The 17,910-nt window shown below is 39.9% G+C and overlaps 2 protein-coding genes across 4 annotated transcripts in view; both read left to right on the top strand.

Moving 5' to 3' along the window:
* The first annotated feature begins 32 nt into the window (after positions 1–32).
* Positions 33–3,090, top strand: LOC146483499 (uncharacterized). The gene is made up of 4 exons (XM_085105707.1): positions 33–227; positions 920–1,015; positions 1,465–1,729; positions 1,880–3,090. The coding sequence occupies exons 1-4, from the start codon at positions 111–113 to the stop codon at positions 2,101–2,103; spliced, it is 702 nt and encodes a 233-aa protein (XP_084961833.1). The 5' UTR covers positions 33–110; the 3' UTR covers positions 2,104–3,090.
* A 4,224-nt stretch (positions 3,091–7,314) lies between these two features.
* The window catches only part of LOC146483498 (NADP-dependent malic enzyme-like), a 20,612-nt gene continuing 10,016 nt past the window's right edge, over positions 7,315–17,910 (top strand). The window contains exons 1-6 of one of the 3 annotated variants that reach the window (XM_085105669.1): positions 7,315–7,364; positions 13,184–13,325; positions 15,344–15,703; positions 16,332–16,493; positions 17,652–17,755; positions 17,843–17,910. The exon at positions 17,843–17,910 is cut by the window's right edge and continues 42 nt beyond it. In XM_085105669.1, coding sequence (XP_084961795.1) covers positions 7,330–7,364; positions 13,184–13,325; positions 15,344–15,703; positions 16,332–16,493; positions 17,652–17,755; positions 17,843–17,910 — 871 coding nt within the window. In that variant the 5' untranslated portion in view covers positions 7,315–7,329. Of the gene's footprint in view, positions 7,365–9,861; positions 9,986–12,812; positions 12,943–13,183; positions 13,326–15,343; positions 15,704–16,331; positions 16,494–17,651; positions 17,756–17,842 lie in introns of those variants that run through there. The other 2 variants (XM_085105670.1, XM_085105668.1) reach the window with 2 other exon arrangements.

Below are 17,910 nucleotides of genomic sequence, written 5' to 3'. Positions count from 1 at the left end.
CAGGCTCAGCTCTTTATTCTGTCTTTGTTGAAGGTTCCTTGGTTGTAGGTCTTGTGGAATCCGTCGATTATTCGTGTTGACGAGCTCCTGGTACTTGAGAGATTTTAAAGATGGCAGAAAAAGATTTTACAGAAGTTTCTGAGGTGGTTTTTCATCTCAGGGATATCAATCCAGCAATGACCAAAGCTTGGGAAAAAGAGTTTTCTTCATACAGAAATACTGTTAAGGTATGAGTGTTTATACAGGGAAGCAAGTTTACTTGTGGTACGTAGGCAAAATGGCTTGAATGATTTGGTCAAAGGAGATGGATGAAGGCAGTGAATTGTCGTCACCAACACTTCCAATTACCAACACTGTATATTTTCTAACCCTCTGTAAGTTCATGACTGTCTTAAAACAGAAGAGTACAGTGTTTCACTTTGATTGAGTGGGGGGGGGGGGGGGGGGAATAGTACTCCTCGGAATTTTTGGTGGGGGTGTGCGGCTTGGTTCTTTCAACCCTTACCCTATTATAGGGTTAAGATCATTTGAAGCGTACAGCGTTTTTTTACATGCAGGTTTGCTCAGTGACAAAAATTTTTATGTGCCATAATTATATGATACCAAATTAGGTAGTGTGTTACAAGTTGTACTATTTTATTTTTGTATTTTTCAAAATTTTCAGGCAGTGAGTCGTTGGGTGTAGGGGAGGGAGGGAGCTTATAAAATAGTTATCTGACTTCCAATTTAGTTAGCAACTAGGTCTGTATTCAAGAAATATTGATTGAGTTCTTTTATGTAACTATAATTTAATTATGTACTAAAGCTGGATGTGTGGTCTATAAACTTGCAACAAAGATTAAGACTAACATTTTTCAATTAGCGACTGGGCAAGTTGGTATTGAGAGTTGTGGTATAATACTGCAATTCTTAATGTTAGGTTACCTGTGGTGATATATTTGAAGAAGCTCCAGCGGCAGATGCCATTGTATCCCCAGCAAACAGCTTTGGTTTCATGGATGGAGGTATTGATATGGTAGGAGAATAATAATTGCTATGGGATGGTTTCCATACTATAATTTGACAACTAATTTTGACTGTAAGTTTGATTAATGTGCAAGTTTCTATGAGTGTCATCTTGATTTGATAAAAATCTGTTGCAATAAAACAGATTTTCTGAATCAGATTGATTTTCATAAATTATTTACAAAAATACCATAAGTTTGTATAGGTTTCCTTTTTACTGTAGAGCATCAATTTATATCACATGCTGATACAGCCTAAGCTGTCTACGGTTCTTTGCAAGATATTTAGTGAAATCTGAAAAGCCGGAAACTGAAGGTGTCTGCTCTTGCAGACTATTTGCTGTGCCCATTAAACAAGCTTTTTGAAGTAAAGCAGTGATTCCAGGTGTTCCTTTCTTCCCAAAGCCACATATTCAGATATTTATCATCATCATCATTATCATTATTATTTTGACCACAGGTTTATATAAATCATTTTGGCTGGCAAATGCAAGACCGACTACAAACACTGATAAACGTTGATTATGATGGCGAATTACTGGTGGGCCAAGCTGCCATTATTAAGACACTGTCCCCAAAAGACAGCACTAAGAAGTTTAAGGATCCAAAGTTTAACGAAGGAAAACTCATCAAGTATCTAATCAGTGCTCCAACCATGAGAGTACCCATGGATGTGATTCACAGTGTGAATGCTTACCTGGCATTCAGAGCTGTCATAAGAGCTGGTTAGTATCAGTATATATTGGTTTTCATTTGTGGGCCATAAATAAACGGGAAAAAACTCGGTCCGCAACTTACAATACGGACCTCAAACTCGGTTAGTAAGAGGTATCTACTTAGCCTGTTCTTCTTTTTCTTAAAATTTATATCCGCAGTTAAGGAACACAACAGAACGGTGACGGACAACGAGGATGAAATCACAAGTGTCTTGTGTCCCGGTCTTGGTACCGCAGTAGGTAGAATGCCCCCCAAACGATCTGCCTTCCAAATGAGACAGGCTTATGAATTATGTGCGCTAGGCAGAGAGAGTCCGGTGAAGAACCCAAAATCTTTGGGTGTTGTATCCAAACATCACGAGACTTTGTTACGCTATTCTTAAAGGGGCTGTGCCGTGAAAGCGTTTTTGGCTAAATGCCCGCCTGAACGATCGGACGGCCGCCGGAAAGGCTTGCTACGGTGGCTTCTGTAAGGAAGAATGAAGCATGAATGGTGACCGCGTCAAATAAACAAGAAGCTTTAGCAACGACGACGGTGACGGCAACAAAAACGACAAAAAAGCAATAGGTTTTATAACCAAAACAACAACTCTGTACGTCCATTACACTTTTTGATACATTTCTTTGTCGTCACTGCTCGACTAGGTCGTGGAATTTCCTGATGGGACGTTTTATCGAGCACGTAGACACGCGACAACCAATTTTTCATTCTCTTTTTACACTTGGGTACGGTCTTCAAGAATTCAACTCCAGGAAACTTCGCCTCCATTTGACATTTAAAGCGATCTGGGATAATCGTAACGACGTTTGAAATAACGCAATTCATTTGAACACTGACACCGTTTTTCGCTGCCGCTGCCGTCGTCGTCGCTAAAGTTTCCTAATCACAAGCATGTACTAGCAGTAGCAGTTTTAACTACCTGGCAAAGATGTTAATACTTAACAGAAAGTGTAAATAGCTTTACAAGTGTATACCATATATTAAACGCACAATGGAAAATGGAAAGATTGAAATACTACACAAAATCGAGGAGGGTTCTCAGTTGCTAGATACGATAAAAGGAGTTTTAAAGGAAACTTTGAAGCCTAGCATTAAGTGAATGGAAAAGATGAAATGTAAAGTGACAAGGGGAATTAATTTAGTGTGCGAAATAAAGGATAAGAGGAATTTAAAGTTTCCTGGAAATGAAAGATAACTAAAAAGGAGTTAAAACTGGAGAAATAGAGCCCGTAAATATATATATTTTTTCTAAAATCCTTTTTACATCGGCTGAAGTGAATTTTTAGTCTAAATTTATGGTCTTACATGGAGATGTAAACATGAAAAACTTGGCAGGTGCAAATCAATGAAATTGAGCGTTTGCTGAAAACACTGTCGGACACGGATCGAGGAAGAAATGTGACCTTTTACCGATAATGCAAGCGTCGAAGACGCAAGGTTCTGATCCGGGGGCGTGCTCCCCCTGAACATGTTTAAATGCCAACCCCTGAAAGTGTCATTTCCTGCGTTTTCAAGTCTCTCATTTTCCATACTATAACTTGGGAAGTTTCTTTTGTTCTAAAAATATATCTATCTATTGTCAAAAATCTGTGGGTGACCATTTTCCGTAAAATGGTGGAAACTGGTCTGGATCTGCTCTTGACTGTGGACATAGAACAGTTTAACCTCCCTCGCAGAAGCTCTTTTGGCTCGTCACGCGGATTGCGTGACGAGCCAAAAGTTGCCTTACTTGCTTGGTCAGTGTACTTTACTTGCTTAGCCTACTTTACTTGCTTGTCTCTTTACTTGCTTGGTATACTTTAGTTGCTTGGCCTACTTTACTTGCTTGGCCATGAATTCGCTGAAGCGTCAAATGTCAATTGGGCGTTTTTCAAAATCATGGGGTTTGCGGGCAAGCGTTTCCTCTCTCTCCTCTCTCCCCTTCCCTTCGACGAGGGGTGTACCAAGTGTGAGCGACTAGGGGAAACATTGACGATAAAGTAGTGTAATTTTTGGTGTTGTTCTTTGGCCGAAAAATTGTCATTTGGGCTTTGTTGCTAAGCGAACGCTGATATATATGCAGCGAAAATCGGGAGGTGTAGTCGGTTTGTTAGCTGTGATGATGGCAAAACCTTATCATGACGTTGTAATTTAAGTAAAACCCGGCGTATTCAATCGAACGAAACCGAACCAAAAACCAATCGAACCCAATAGCTCGATTGGAGTTCGATTGATTCGGCAATCGAACATAATCGAACTGGAACTTTTTTGTGAGTTCGATTATGTTCGTTTACCGAACCCAATCGAACTCAATCAAATGATTGGGTTCGGTAGAAAAACAAAATGGTATACAGAATCGATAAGCATTAACTCTTAGTAAAGTTGGAAGGAATTTTCTCTTTAACTGAGTTTTAACTAGAGGAGCAAGTGTGAGAGATACTGGTTAACACATTTCAATGACCTAAAATCTTTATTGTTTAGCTGATTCGAAACTGATCCATTCACAATATAAATATAACATGAGCGGCTCAGTACAACATGTAAACTGTCTTTTTCGCCGGACCCCTATCTCCTCTTTTCTGCTTGACAAAAAATTTATCCCCGACACGGACGGCGAAAGAGCACTCGTGGTAGCCCTTTACCACCGCTTCCAGAATAGTAAGTTTCACCTCTGCCCTGTCCGACATCTTGCCTGTTGTACTCGTGTTTGAAATAGAAGCCAATAAAAAACTTATTTGACCGCAACGCTTTGTTTCAGACCAGATGAAACTGGTTCGCGTTTCTGATTGTTGAGGTGTTCGATTGAGTTCGATTATGTTCGATTGTTGAACTGTTCGATTACCGAACGTTCGATTGCGTTCGGTTGGCAAATTTTTTTTAGTTCGATTACCGAACCCAATCGAGCGATTGGGTTCGATTACCGAACGTTCGATTGACTACGTCGGGGTTAAACAAGAAGCACATAAAAGCCGGAAACATGAGGAGCAAATGAAATTAGTGAAAAACAAAATTCGCTTTTGCTTGTAGCTTTCAAAAGGTGATTGAGAGGTCGTTAAAAATTCGACAATTCAGTTTAATTCAAAATTTTTGGTATAGTTTGATAGCCAGCTTTATAAGCTTTAATTTGATATAGGGGTTTAGGTATTTACAGTTTAAAGCGGACGCGCTACAACGCGTGGACGCGAGACACCTCTAAAGGTGTATGGTAACCATATTTGTAAAAGTATATAAGTAGGCTCTATCTATCTATCTATTACGTAAAGTAGCTATATACCCGGGGTATCCAATCGATGGAATCGATAATCGATGACAATCGATATCAATCGATACCAATCGATATCAATTAATCGATTGATATTGATAATCGATGACCAATCGATGGCGAAGATTCGTGTGGTTATCGATTGGTATCCATTATCAATACCAATCGACAGATAAATTGGTATCGATTGGTATCGATTGGTTGCAGATTGACGGAACCGGAATCGACGCATAAAAAACAACTTTGTACGCAGTGATTATAAACACATTTTAACGTCAATGCCCCGTCCACAGGATTCCTTTTTTTTTTTTGACAAATTAAAAGTTTGTTCCATGGGCCAATCTATAGACTTCAAAAAACGGAAAGTGGTTGCATCGTGCCTTCACAGAAAAAGTCTGGTAACAGAAGTTGTACTTTTGCAAACAATGAAATTGCCAACAACAGCAGCATGAGTTGTTGCAAAATAATGAATAAAGCAGCAATACCTAGCCTTATAATAACGAACACAAAGACTGATCACATACATACAAACTAAAAAATCTATGAAGGCGCCAATTGTGTCTAAAATCCTAGTAGTAAGCCATGAGCCATTTTAGTTTTGGTGTTTGGTATATTCTGGGTCGGAATTTGTTTTCCCAATTTTTGCCCCCAGGGCTTCCTAAAAATAGCGGATGATCGGACAAGTAGCGTGCGTGACGTCTGTTCAAGGTTGCTGAGCCAATCGATAGCAATCGATGAACGGTTTTTGTGTGGTTATCGATTGGTCATCGATTGGCCGATACCAATCGATACCAATTAACTAATTTTATCGATTGATATCGACTGATCGATTGAATTTCCGATCATCGGTTTCCATCGATTGGATACGCCGGGCTATATATAGAGAGTAGGCCATTTACTATGGGACATTCTAATTGGTTTTACACTAAGTACCGGCATGGCCAGGCCATTGCGTCACTTATTTCAGTGGTGGACTCTGATTTGATGTCCAGCTGTCATTAAGCAGTAACAGCATGCCGTACTCGCTCACCGATCACATGGACCAAACGGCTGGCAATATTTGCTCTTCAAGATTTTCAACATTGTTGAAGTTGCGAAAACGGCAGAAATTTTGGAGTTGAAGGCGTGATTATAGAACGATATAACAACACAACGCTTTAGTATACGTCTCAAGATCTATTTATTTTCAAACTAAGAGTCTTTAAAAGAAAACGTTTATATAAGCTGCTGTTGAAAATAGTTTTTTTTAGAGTTTAGGAGCATAAAAAAAGACACAGGAGACAGTCACGTGACGCTTATCCATCAAAATGGAATTTTTCTTGATATAAATGAAATTAGAACTCCGATTAAATTTGTTAAACTCTTTTTCTACTACTGGTTTTAATTTTCAGTTGGACTAGCGAACTGATATTGACATTTTTGCATGTCGTGTTTTGTTATTTCAATTTACTTTTGGCCTAGTTCAGACGCCGAACTTTTCATGAGCCGAACCTAATACCTTGAATTAAGTACATGAAAAGTTCGGCATCTGACAGTTGAGAACGACTGCTTCAATTTGGAACGGCTCAGCTGGGAATTTCGGCCTTGGAACGGCTTTGATTCAGACGCCGAACTTTTCATGGGCCGAACCTAATGCATAAATTGTTATAACGTATTTCAGATGCAGTTTCTCGAAGAGAGCATGTTTTGCTTCAAGTAAATTAAGTTCGGCTTAAGTTCGGCGTCTCAATCAAAAGGCTGGATTTTCGCGATTTGGGCCGACCTTAATTTGAGTTAAGTTCGGCTCATGAAAAGTTCAACGTCTGAACTGGGCCTTAGACTCTAAATGGATTGACACCGAGCTACATCAGAGTTCTTTTGAGATACAAGAACTCGGGCCGTGCGTTTAAAAGATCTTTAAAGATGAGCCTGTGGTGATAGAGTGATCAAGACCGAAACAATTTTACCATTACATTAATCATCATCGGTAGCGGTATTTAAAACTAAGTTTAAGACTTAATTCGATTTGCAATTATTATTGCAAAGCGCCATGGAGAGCTGGCGGATTATGGCGCTCAAGAAACGTATTAATTTACTTTCTAAAGCTTTGTAATTTCCACGTGTAAATCACGACTCTGGATTGCCCAACAACTACTACAGGCATCGATCCCAGACGAGATGTTAGAAAACTTCAGACAATAGGAGGCTCATGAAGGCTTGCATTTTTACTGGCTGGCTGAGAATTTGTTGACAAGCAATGTAAAGGCGGCGTCGGTTTACAAGACTACATTTTTTATAAACACGACAGGTAGCTAGAGGAACATTTTCACAACCAAGCCATCGCGCTGAATGCAACTTTGATTTCACCTTCTTGATTTCTCGAACAACATGGGCAGAGGACAGCACAATGAGGAAAATGCAAGGTATGCCAAGTGGCAGTACAGATTTAATTCTAGTTTAACTGTCATGGATTATGCTCCTTGAAACCCTTGCAGAAATAATTATTGCGGCGTACATTGAAATCGCATTTTTGATTTCATAGGCTTCAGCAGAAGGTTCATTCTGGGTCCGTTTTATTGTGCAAAAGCAGTTTTAAAGTGCAAAGCAGTTAAAAAAGATCAGCGTTTTGTAAATCGTTTTTTCTAAACTTCCTATCATGACTGCTTCTTCACTGGTCTGATTTCTCTGTCAATTTATGACACAAACAGATCTGACGAGTGTTGAGAATATTCAGAATCATCAACATCGCTGGAAAATAACATCCGTTTTCAATTTCCTATTTTCTGAACTAAGAAGCAGTTCGCAGTTCGTTAAGCGAAGAAAGTGGGGACTTTGAAAGCAGGAAATCAAAGTCCCAGACATTGTATTGACGCAATAAAGGTTGAACTAGGTTGCGCTTTCGCAATCCCTTGTCCCGCGCACCATCCATCCCGTCCCGTTCCCGAGTATTCTACTGAAAGTGCACTGGGATCGAGGTTGATGCGTATCCCATTCCGGTTCTCAAAATTTCTTACACGTTAATGCTTTTTGAACATTTTAGCATTAGTTTTAAAACTAATCACATGAAAGGAATCTACAGGCGTGTACATTCTCTTGCACTATCACAACCCAATACCACAGTAACACGATGAAGGGTTGTCTTCTGTGTGTAAGTCGACAAAACTAATTTTTTTTCTGGACTTTTTGTACTTTCTCGGTTTTGCATCATGGGGATTATCGGGCGACATTGCGAAAATTTTACCCGAGCCAAAATTTAACTATCGCTGAAATGGAATGGGATTTGGAGAACAATATGAGAGGGGTATAAAGTTTGGCACATGCCAATACTAAAGACAGACCGCAACCAAGTGAGAGTACTTTGAGTTAATAGCCGCCTGTTTTGGCGTCCGACTCTCTAAATCTAATTTTAATTTTAAAACTTTATAAAATCTCCACTATTTCTCATTTTACTACGTTTCTACCTACCCGTTTTCTCCTTCTCTAATATAAGACTCCCAACAATCGCAAAAACCAACAACAGACAAGATCACAACAACGATCTACAAATTGATAAATGAAGGCACTTTTTGGATTGGTGGAAACTTGAGCAACGTATTTCCAGAAAAACTGAATGCCCCCTTACAGCGACTTGTGAGATAGGTAACCTCAACAATTCGCATTACTAGCTAAAAGGTCACACATAATTGGAAAGGTGGATGTAGGATCTAGTGAACTCGGGTAAATTCAGCTCTCTATGCGATGAGCCTGTTAGGACGACGACAAAAAAATAGTGGCTCACCTGTACACACATCGAAGTTGGCAAAACTGCGTTTACCACACAGATGAAATGAGAGAGATCTTGTTCTTATCTCTAATTTTCAATAAAATGTTGTTGTTGTAGATAAAACACCACGATATGGACTGTAATTCATGGCTGAATGTAAAAAAGTGATGAACAAAAGATAGAAAAACCCAACGTACATTTTGTGAACCTTTGACTAAACAAAGACTTGAAAAATCCGACTGCTAGTGTGACCGGTGTCCTGTAGTGTCCACTCAACTCAATATGCCGGGTACTTTACGACGGACATGAGAGACGACTATCTAGAGTTGTTCTTCTGTCATCGGGTTGTTAAAAATAACCTTTTATTACTATTTTAAAAGATATCTCGACTCTTAATCACACCCCAACCTAGTTCCCAGGGTCTCTCTTCTACATAGGACCCATCCCTCAGGGATAATTTTGTCCGGGAGACACGTGACCAGCCTGGCCTAGGGTCTCCTCCCTCGCTCCAGGGGGCGGGAAGAAGAGAGACCCTGGGAGCTAGGTTGGATCACACCCATTCCACGAGCTCCCTTCTGTCCCCTCCAGCCCAGAAAATCAGTCGATATTGCAACCTTGGAGGTCCTTCTTAGTAGAAGGAAAAACTCTTGCAAACATGAGAGGGCCATGCCTGCGCGTGACCTAGGCTTGACTAATAAGCTACCACTCACTGAGAGGGGCCGTCAAATTTTATATAATGTAGCCTTGGCCTTGTTGATAGCAGAACTGGTAAGTTCTTCCAGCCAAAATACTGGCGATTGAATCAGGTGCCTTATTTATTTCCGTGTGTATACTAGCTTTGCATTTTGAGTTGTTTTCATTTATTTACACGAGGCAATTTGCCTCTAGTGCGTCCAGTCTGGCAGACTACGCAAGATCTAAAACAAAAAAACTTTTTTTCCCTTGCGGATCAGTAACTTCCACGTGGGTGTAAACTCAACTTAAGGGTTTTGGTGAATTTTTGTTTTGTTCATTTTCACTTCAGACCTCGGATTGTAAGATGTCAACGCAGAGTGTTAAATTAAATTTTTCACGTGCCTATCACCTGCACGAGATTACTTCCGGTAGAAATTCAAGCCGTTTCAAAACAACAACGTTGAAAAACGGCGAAGTGAAGAAATTATTTTTTCACTATTTTTAGTCCAGCGCCTCATATAAGCTCAGGCTGGACCTGGAGGGCTGAATAGTTTTTCAAGTGTTTTCAGGAAAAGTAATACCGACCCAGCGGTACCTCGTCTGATTGTAAGTACTAAAACTTTTCGCTTCAAAATTTAGGAATTGCCAAATGAACCTCAAAAAATGAAAAATCGTAAGTTGACTTAGTTGGAGTCAGCGAGCCTCGTTTTAACGCTATATGCGCCAAAATTGTGATGATAAATTCCGGTTCTATAATACGTTTAGTGATGTAAAAGGTCCCCAGCGAACTGTTTCCTAGAACGGGAATTTTTTTCCAGTGCGGTTCTTGGCGAATCCAAACGTGCGAGTTCTGTGCAATAACGTATCTTTTTTTGTTGACAACAAAACGCAAGTACAGATATTTTCTTAGTTTGCAAAAAGTGGTAATCATAGGTAATCCGGTCGGAAAAATGGCAAGCAAGTTTGTGTGTGTTGGGAGTGTTATGTTTCCCCTCACCTGGGTCAAATTGTTCCTGTTCAGTAAAATTAATGTCAAACATGCATCTATCTCGTCCGCTAAGCATATGCAAATTGGCAAGACTTAAAATTATCTTGTTTTTTCATGATTTATTTTTGGCAGTGTGCCATCAAACTTTTCTGACCGGAAAAACGAAATTAGTTTCAACAATTTTTTTTGTTGGAGAGATCTGCCCCCACTGATGCTAAGTTACGGACTCACTACACTGTCGGGTATCAAAGGCTATTATACTACTATTTGAATGATACCCGTGTGTGTTGGGTTACCTTCAGTCTTTGATTTTAAGAGACAGGACAACGGGCTATGGTCATGCGAAGAACTTTTTGTTAACTGTCTGTGAGCCTCGTTCCCACTCACCCTGGGTGTGGGAGCGAGGCTGCAGACAATTGACCCTAGCTGTGTGCGTTGACTGGATAATGAAAGAAAAAATGGTTATTTTGGTGATAAACATGTCGAATGGCTATCAAAAACAATTGATTGTGGCTGGAAGTCTCAATTTGTCATCCAAGAACTACTGCTGTGAATAAGTCGAAGTCTTTATATCGACTCCGATTAAGGATTCCAAATGGACCCTGTTTTGTTTCACACGGGACCTGCTATCCGATTGTTAGACCTGCAAAAAAGCAGGCCGGTCCAATTCTGGAACCATTCCTTGGTTCCTTGATCTGATTTTTGAGAATGGCCGTTCCCTGGCGGAGAATGATTCTTTGCCGGTCAAGGCTCCTAACCCTCCCTCAGGAAGGTCGCTTCCTCTTTCCGATTTTTCTAGAGAGATCGAAGAAATCTGCTTGCAGGGTATCCCTCAAATGTATTTTATATTTTAAATCTTCTTCGTAACGATCCTTTTATGTTTCTCACTTTTCTTTTTCGTTCAGCCCCCGAGGAAGGTTTGTATTGCAAACCGAAATATCGGGCAAAAATATTGTTTTTTTTTTTAAAAAAAAAACAAATATATTTCAGTTATTCTAGCTTTTGTAGTTTGTTCTATCAAGCTCGTCACCTCCGCCGTTGGGATCAGTCTGCCGTTAATATTTTGTATTTGAGATAATTTGCTGATCCAGGTCTACAAGTGATCCGGCACCACTCATTGGTTTGTCGCTGTGGAATTGCAGATTTTATTGTATTCATCCCTCAAATAGTTAGTCTCCTTCGCAGCCGCTCGGGCCGAAGTCACGCAACACTCCCCGTCCCCACGCGGCCGGCCGCTTCAAAACATAGGACAAAGGCCTTTAAAGAGTAGACTACGAGTAGTCCCCCATTTTTCCTCAGGGATAGTAGGGCGAGCGAAACGCGAGCGCGCTTGAAAATCACCCCGCGTGGGGTGATTTTCACGCGCGCTCGCGTTTCGCTCGCCCTACTATCCCTGAGGAAAAATGGGGAACTACTCGTAGTCTATTAAAGAGTAAAATTGAAATCAAAATGGCGGCCAAGAAATATATAAAAGAGGGCCTGTAGACCGTTCGCCAGAAACATTTTCGGTTTCTGTGAGTGAAGGCAGGTGGCAGTGAGCCGGGTCAGGCTCGTTCCTCGATTTTGACTGCTCTTTTCAACTTTTCAAAGGGTCTGGAAACAAATGAGTAAAAAGTTGTCCCTGGTAGGCGAGTTATCGTGTAAAAGCAAGATATAACGTATGCGAAAATATGGTTCTCCGGCGAGGATTCGAACCCCTGGTGCTAGGGTAACCCAAGCCATTAGCTAAGGTTAACCCTATCTGCCTTGTAAATAGGTCGTGTAAAAAAGGAAGAAATATCCGAGTGACTGCTAGGGTAACTCTAGCGCTAGCGTTCCCCCCCCCCCCCCCCCTCAGTTTGTAAACGTTCATGAGCAGTTTTGTTGGGAGAGATTTAACAAATTAACTACAGATCTAATCAAACTTTTTCAGTTTACTTTTGCCCTTTTGTAACCGTTTAGCTAAAACGTTTCCGTTCTTACAAAAACTGATTAACAACAAAATATATTGCTCATTAAATATGTTGTATAATATTGATCAAAAGCCTGTTGGCAGTGTCCTCTTGATTTTCAAGAGGCTTAAAGAAGGGAGTAAACATTTTCAGAGGAGTGTGGGACAAAAAGAGAAGTCTGGATCCCTGGCGAGAAACGAACCCAAGATCTTCCGTAATTTAAATTGTTTTACAGTATAAAAGCAGCTTAAATTTAATAAGCTTAAAGTAAAATTACAGAAAATGAAATCTTGCAAAATGTAAAGGGGGACCAACAGAAGCAATGGTACGGGTGCAAGATTTAAAATGCAAGACTCCATAAATATTAAAACTTTGAAATAGTTTGTTAAAATAAGAAATTGACAGTGGTGTATAGTTGTTCCCTTCCCATCATTCCACTATTCCATTCGAGGGATTTTTCCGCCAAAAAGATTCTTCGCGTTCTTTTTAGTTCGATTTTCAAAGTCCGCGCGCTTTCTGAAAGCTAAGCTGATGTCAGCTGAAAAATCCGTTAGTTTTACTGATTCCTGTTTTACGGGTATGCATAGTTGTTTTTATTTTCGCCTAGCTCGAAGAACGTTTTTTCGAAAAATGTTCTTCAGAAGGTTAGGGATTTTTCTGTTAACAACAACTTTCGCTCTGCAGTTCCCATTTTGAAAGTTTTCTTTCATTTAAACTGCTTTTTCTAAAATTTTTGGAATGTTTGAGTCACTGTACTTGAACAGTTAAGGTCTATAAAGTACTTATTAATTAACTGCATGTCAACTTATTAACTTTCTGAAAGCTGATTCTTTTGTCTCTTTTTGTCATGCAATCTAATCTTTTCCGCGTGACTGATTTTTCCAGACAAGAGGCGGTAGCTGGAAATCACAGGGAAGGGCTATCAGTGATCCAAACTTCAGGAATAGCCATGTCAGAGGTTAGGCATGTTAACAAGATTCCTACCATCAGAGGAACGGATATTATGCGGGATCCACGTCTGAACAAGGTAAGACATTTGAGCTAAAACCCGAACTCTTTCGGGGATCGATAGCGCACGGTCTCGTTGCAGCAAAGCTGGCAGAGACGCACCAATTTTTTATTTGTTGAGTTGTACGACGATTTTCTGTTTTTTCTTTAATTGTTTTACTTTGTGACTCATTGTAATTTTCGTTTCTGCGTATAGTATTCCTGACTAGGGAAACCTTGCTTTATGCTTAACTTGTTGACTGATCAATTTCAAATGCAAATCTCTGCAAAACGATGGCCGTGTGTACGTGTTCACGCCATTACAAGGCGCGCCAATGAATCAAAGCACGGTGACTGTGTTCAAAGAAAGCTAAACTCAAATATTGTTGTACGAAGATTATCAATAATATTACAGTGTGTTTCAGCTGCAGCGTTTTTTCAGTTTCTGGTGTACGTTGTAAAAAAGTGCGCAACAACAGTCCAGCTTAATCAAACCCTGCAGGGATTGTATTTGCCTATTGTTCGGTTCCTGGCCGGGAGTGAACGATTTGCATTAATCGTGGTCGGACGTTGTTATAAATACGGCTAATACTTCTGCTATAGATGTGTAATTATTACAATTTTCCCTATTTGGTATTGGAAAGGAGAGTTTACAAGGCTATTGCCATAATGAGTTTTCTAATGTGATTCTTTCAGATTGTTGCTCAAAATGCAAATTTAATATTCTCCGTATGTAATTCTATGCATGTCTTGAAGGTTAGCCATTTGTTGCAAAATTCAACAACTTGCAGGTTTACATTCAACGATTTAAATTTATTTCATTTTTTTTTTAAATCGGGCTTTGAACAACTGGGCCTAGGACATTTATTTCAAACTGAGCTAATGGGCATTGTAAAAAAATTTACAAAAATTAATGATTTGCTTCCTAGTTACTGAGCTTTACTAGTTGTGGTTGCACACACCTTGGGTTTGGGGCCTTCCGGAGGGTAAATGGCTTGGGTTCGGTTTAGCTCAGATTTCATGTTACCCTTGGGGATGCGATTACACAATAAAAGAACTCCCCTCAGGGTAAAATATAATTAGATTCGGTTAACGACCAGCTACTGCGCTTGTTGCAATCATCACTTCTGTTCGAGGTTTCACTTGTTGGACGTGGACTAGTACTGTCCCTGTCTGGTTCAAACTGAAGGTGATTGCTAGTACCGGGCAACGGGTTCTGATATATCGCGTAGGGATTTAGCATCGCTGGATAGTGCAGGAGAGGCTGATTTTGAGCTCTGCCAACATCATACAGGGGATTACCAGTATGGTTTCCCTGCGGCCTTGTTTGGTTACTTGCCTCAAAGAAATACCGGTTGTAGTAGGAATCTTCGTTTTGACTAGTGTTCAGCCGATGCATGAAATCCTGCCATGTCACCTTGTGCTACCAGTAAGCCCGAAATCAGCCAAGCGTATCAGAGGTCAACTCAGAGCATAGCAGGCGATTTCCTGTGTTAGCTACGTTCTGCATGATGATTGGCCAAGCCACCTCAGGGAGCAGATAAACCATACTTTTCAGTTCAGAAACTGTCATGAATGGGAATTTCTTTTGTTCTCTTTGATGTATCCATGGAAATAACCCAAATGCAGTTTCGGTCTGGGAAAAGCGGTTACACACAAAAACATCCTTACCCGTGGGGAAATGCTAGTTACACATGGGTAAAAGGGCTAGTGTAACCACAACTAATATATATTTAATTAAAACTCAGTAACTAGGAAGCAAATCATAATTTTTTTTTGCCTTTCATTAAAAGGTACTACAGTAGAACCCTGTTAATACGACCACCTCCGGGCCGGGAAAATGTGGTCATATTAACAGGGTGGTTGGATTAAAACAATAGGAAATAACTGGCTTTTCTATTCATTTGGGGTGCAAAAAGGTGGTTGTAATAACCAGGTGGTCATAACTCAAGGTTCCACCGTAATTTTGATGGAAGTGAGGGTTTTTATTTTTTCTTTTTATAATGCTAAGCAATGTCAAGATATCCTCAATTTTTGTTGCTGGCTTTTTCATTTCAGGGAACGGCTTTCACTTTAGAAGAACGACAAATCCTTGGAATCCATGGCCTCCTTCCACCATGCGTATCAACGCAAGAGATCCAGTGCAAGCGAGTTTATGCAGAACTACAGAGAAAAGCTGATGATCTTCAAAGATACATTCAACTCATGGCTTTGCTGGAAAGAAATGAATCATTATTCTTCAAACTCCTCATGGATCACACAGAAGAATTAATGCCAATTGTTTATACGCCAACTGTAGGACTTGCTTGTCAGAAGTATGGCATGATTTTCAGGAAACCCAAGGGTCTGTTTATTTCCATTCATGACCTTGGACATGTTGAAGAACTCTTGGCAAACTGGCCAGTGGAGGATGTGAAGGTACATATATGTGGCTTGTATGATACGTGTAGCTTAAGTAAGCCTCGATGCAGTAGTACATCTGTGCATCCAGTGGATACCCAGTATAAGATAATATTTATTTATTATAAGCTTTTTAAAAAATATCTATTAAAGACATTTACTTTATTTAATAAGAAATGTGCCTTCAGGATCATACCTGTATATATGATGACACTTGAAGTAATAAATTATTATTGCTTCCTCATTATTTTCCTGGAAGGTTCAAGTGCCTAATGAAAAAGGTGTTAATTTAAATGAGAAATACAAATTACAGTTACAACCCTATTAAGCGGCCACCTATTTAGCAGCCAGTTATCAAAGTCCTGAAATTATTGCTAGTATAATTCTGTAAATAAACAGCCACCTTTTGGCCGTCCCCATGTCAAGGTAAATGTGACTCAAGTCTTCTGCTGTTGACTGTATGTTGGGGGAGGGTGGAGGGGAGGGGGGGGGGATAGAGGAGGGGCAGGAAAAAATAACCTCATTGGCTGTACCAAAGTACAATGTAAGCAGTAAGTGCATCTATAGTACATAACATAATTAAAAGAGGCTTGTTTTTAATTTGTGTTGTGCAAAATAATCTTAACTTTGTCTTTGCAAATTGTAGGCCATTGTAGTGACAGATGGTGAGCGTATTCTTGGTCTGGGGGACCTTGGCTGTTGTGGAATGGGGATACCAGTTGGTAAACTTGCTCTTTACACAGTGTGCAGTGGAATTGATCCAAGAGTCTGTCTTCCTGTCATGATTGATGTAGGAACTAACAATCAGGTCTGATAAAAATGTTCTGTTCTTTTTAATCTCCATGCGCTGGCTATTAAAATAATAGCCTCCCTCACAGATACCCTTTTTGCGCAATGTTGGGAAGGAAAGATTGCGTGATGAGCCAAAAGAACGTTTGCAAGGGAGGCTAGCTATTGAAAAATTAACTTTATTTAGTAGTTCTAAGGTTTTATTTATGGGAAGTTGTCACAATAATCTCTGGCAGATCTCAACTTGCATTTAAGATGGGAGTACAGTCGACTCACGATAACTCGAACCCTTGCTAACTCGAACCCCACGCTAACTCGAACCAATTTTCCTTTCCTTTCAGGTCATTTTCTATATAATTTTACCCTCGATAACTCGAATGCCCCGATAACTCTAACCTTTTTCAATTTCCCTTGAAGGTTCGAGTTATTGGGAGTCGACTGTATAGGTAAAGTGACTTTTGGTCTGGAGGTATATCCAATATGAATATGTTTCTTTTTTCTGAACTCCAGAAATGAGTCAGTCAGTCAGTCAGTCTAGTTAAAACTGAATGAACTGACATGGGCTGCATTCATGAACTAGCACTTAATTGGTCCTTACATTGTTTAGTGTTCCTATAGAAGGAATCCTGGGCAAATGACAACTTCAAATCAGAAGATACATTTAACCGTAGGCAGATGCTACCTCTAAATACTCTGAATATGTGAATGTCTCAAACTGTACTTCTCAAACAAAAACCATAATCATGCAATGTTCTTCTGTGGCATGACAGCACAAGGAGTGCTGCTAGTCTCCACTGGATGGGGATCATGTGGTTATACCTTCAGTGTTTTTGTTTGGTTTCTTAACAGTTTTCTAGTACCCATTAATAGGTCTGGATAGAGAGTGTTTAATGGCATGGAGTTAAGTCTACAGAAAAGAAACCAGCGACCAACCAACACCGTGTTTAACCACTGGCACTAATTGATCTTCCAATCAAAAGTCTAATATATGCATGAACCACTACCAGTTCTGTACCTCACAGATTCAGAATTGAGTATGAGATGATGGACCCAAAGTAAAAATGGAGGGAACCCTGTGAAGTGGCTAAAACCATAATATTCAATGCTACCATCTAAACAAGGATGTTAAAGAATAATAACAATTATTCTTGATCACTAATATTATCTTATCTTGCAGGCCTTGCTAGATGACCCATTATATATTGGAGTGCCTCAGAAGCGTGTGACTGGTAAACCTTACGATGACCTGATTGACGAGTTCATGAGAGCTGCTACTAAGAGGTAATTACTTTACGCATGTGGGCAGCTGGACTTTCTTTGTTGCTCTTGGTATCTAACTGTCCCTATCTTTACTGGTTTCCTTTCCAGGTTTGGGGAAACAGTTCTGATCCAGTTTGAAGATTTTGGAAATCACAATGCTTTCAGATTATTGGAGA

The sequence above is a fragment of the Pavona decussata genome, unplaced genomic scaffold (assembly GCF_977016875.1).
Source record: "Pavona decussata unplaced genomic scaffold, jaPavDecu1.1 SCAFFOLD_38, whole genome shotgun sequence".
Lineage (NCBI taxonomy): Eukaryota > Metazoa > Cnidaria > Anthozoa > Scleractinia > Agariciidae > Pavona > Pavona decussata.
The sequence above is the reverse complement of the archived record's forward strand: the minus strand, read 5'-3'. Positions and strand labels throughout refer to the sequence as shown.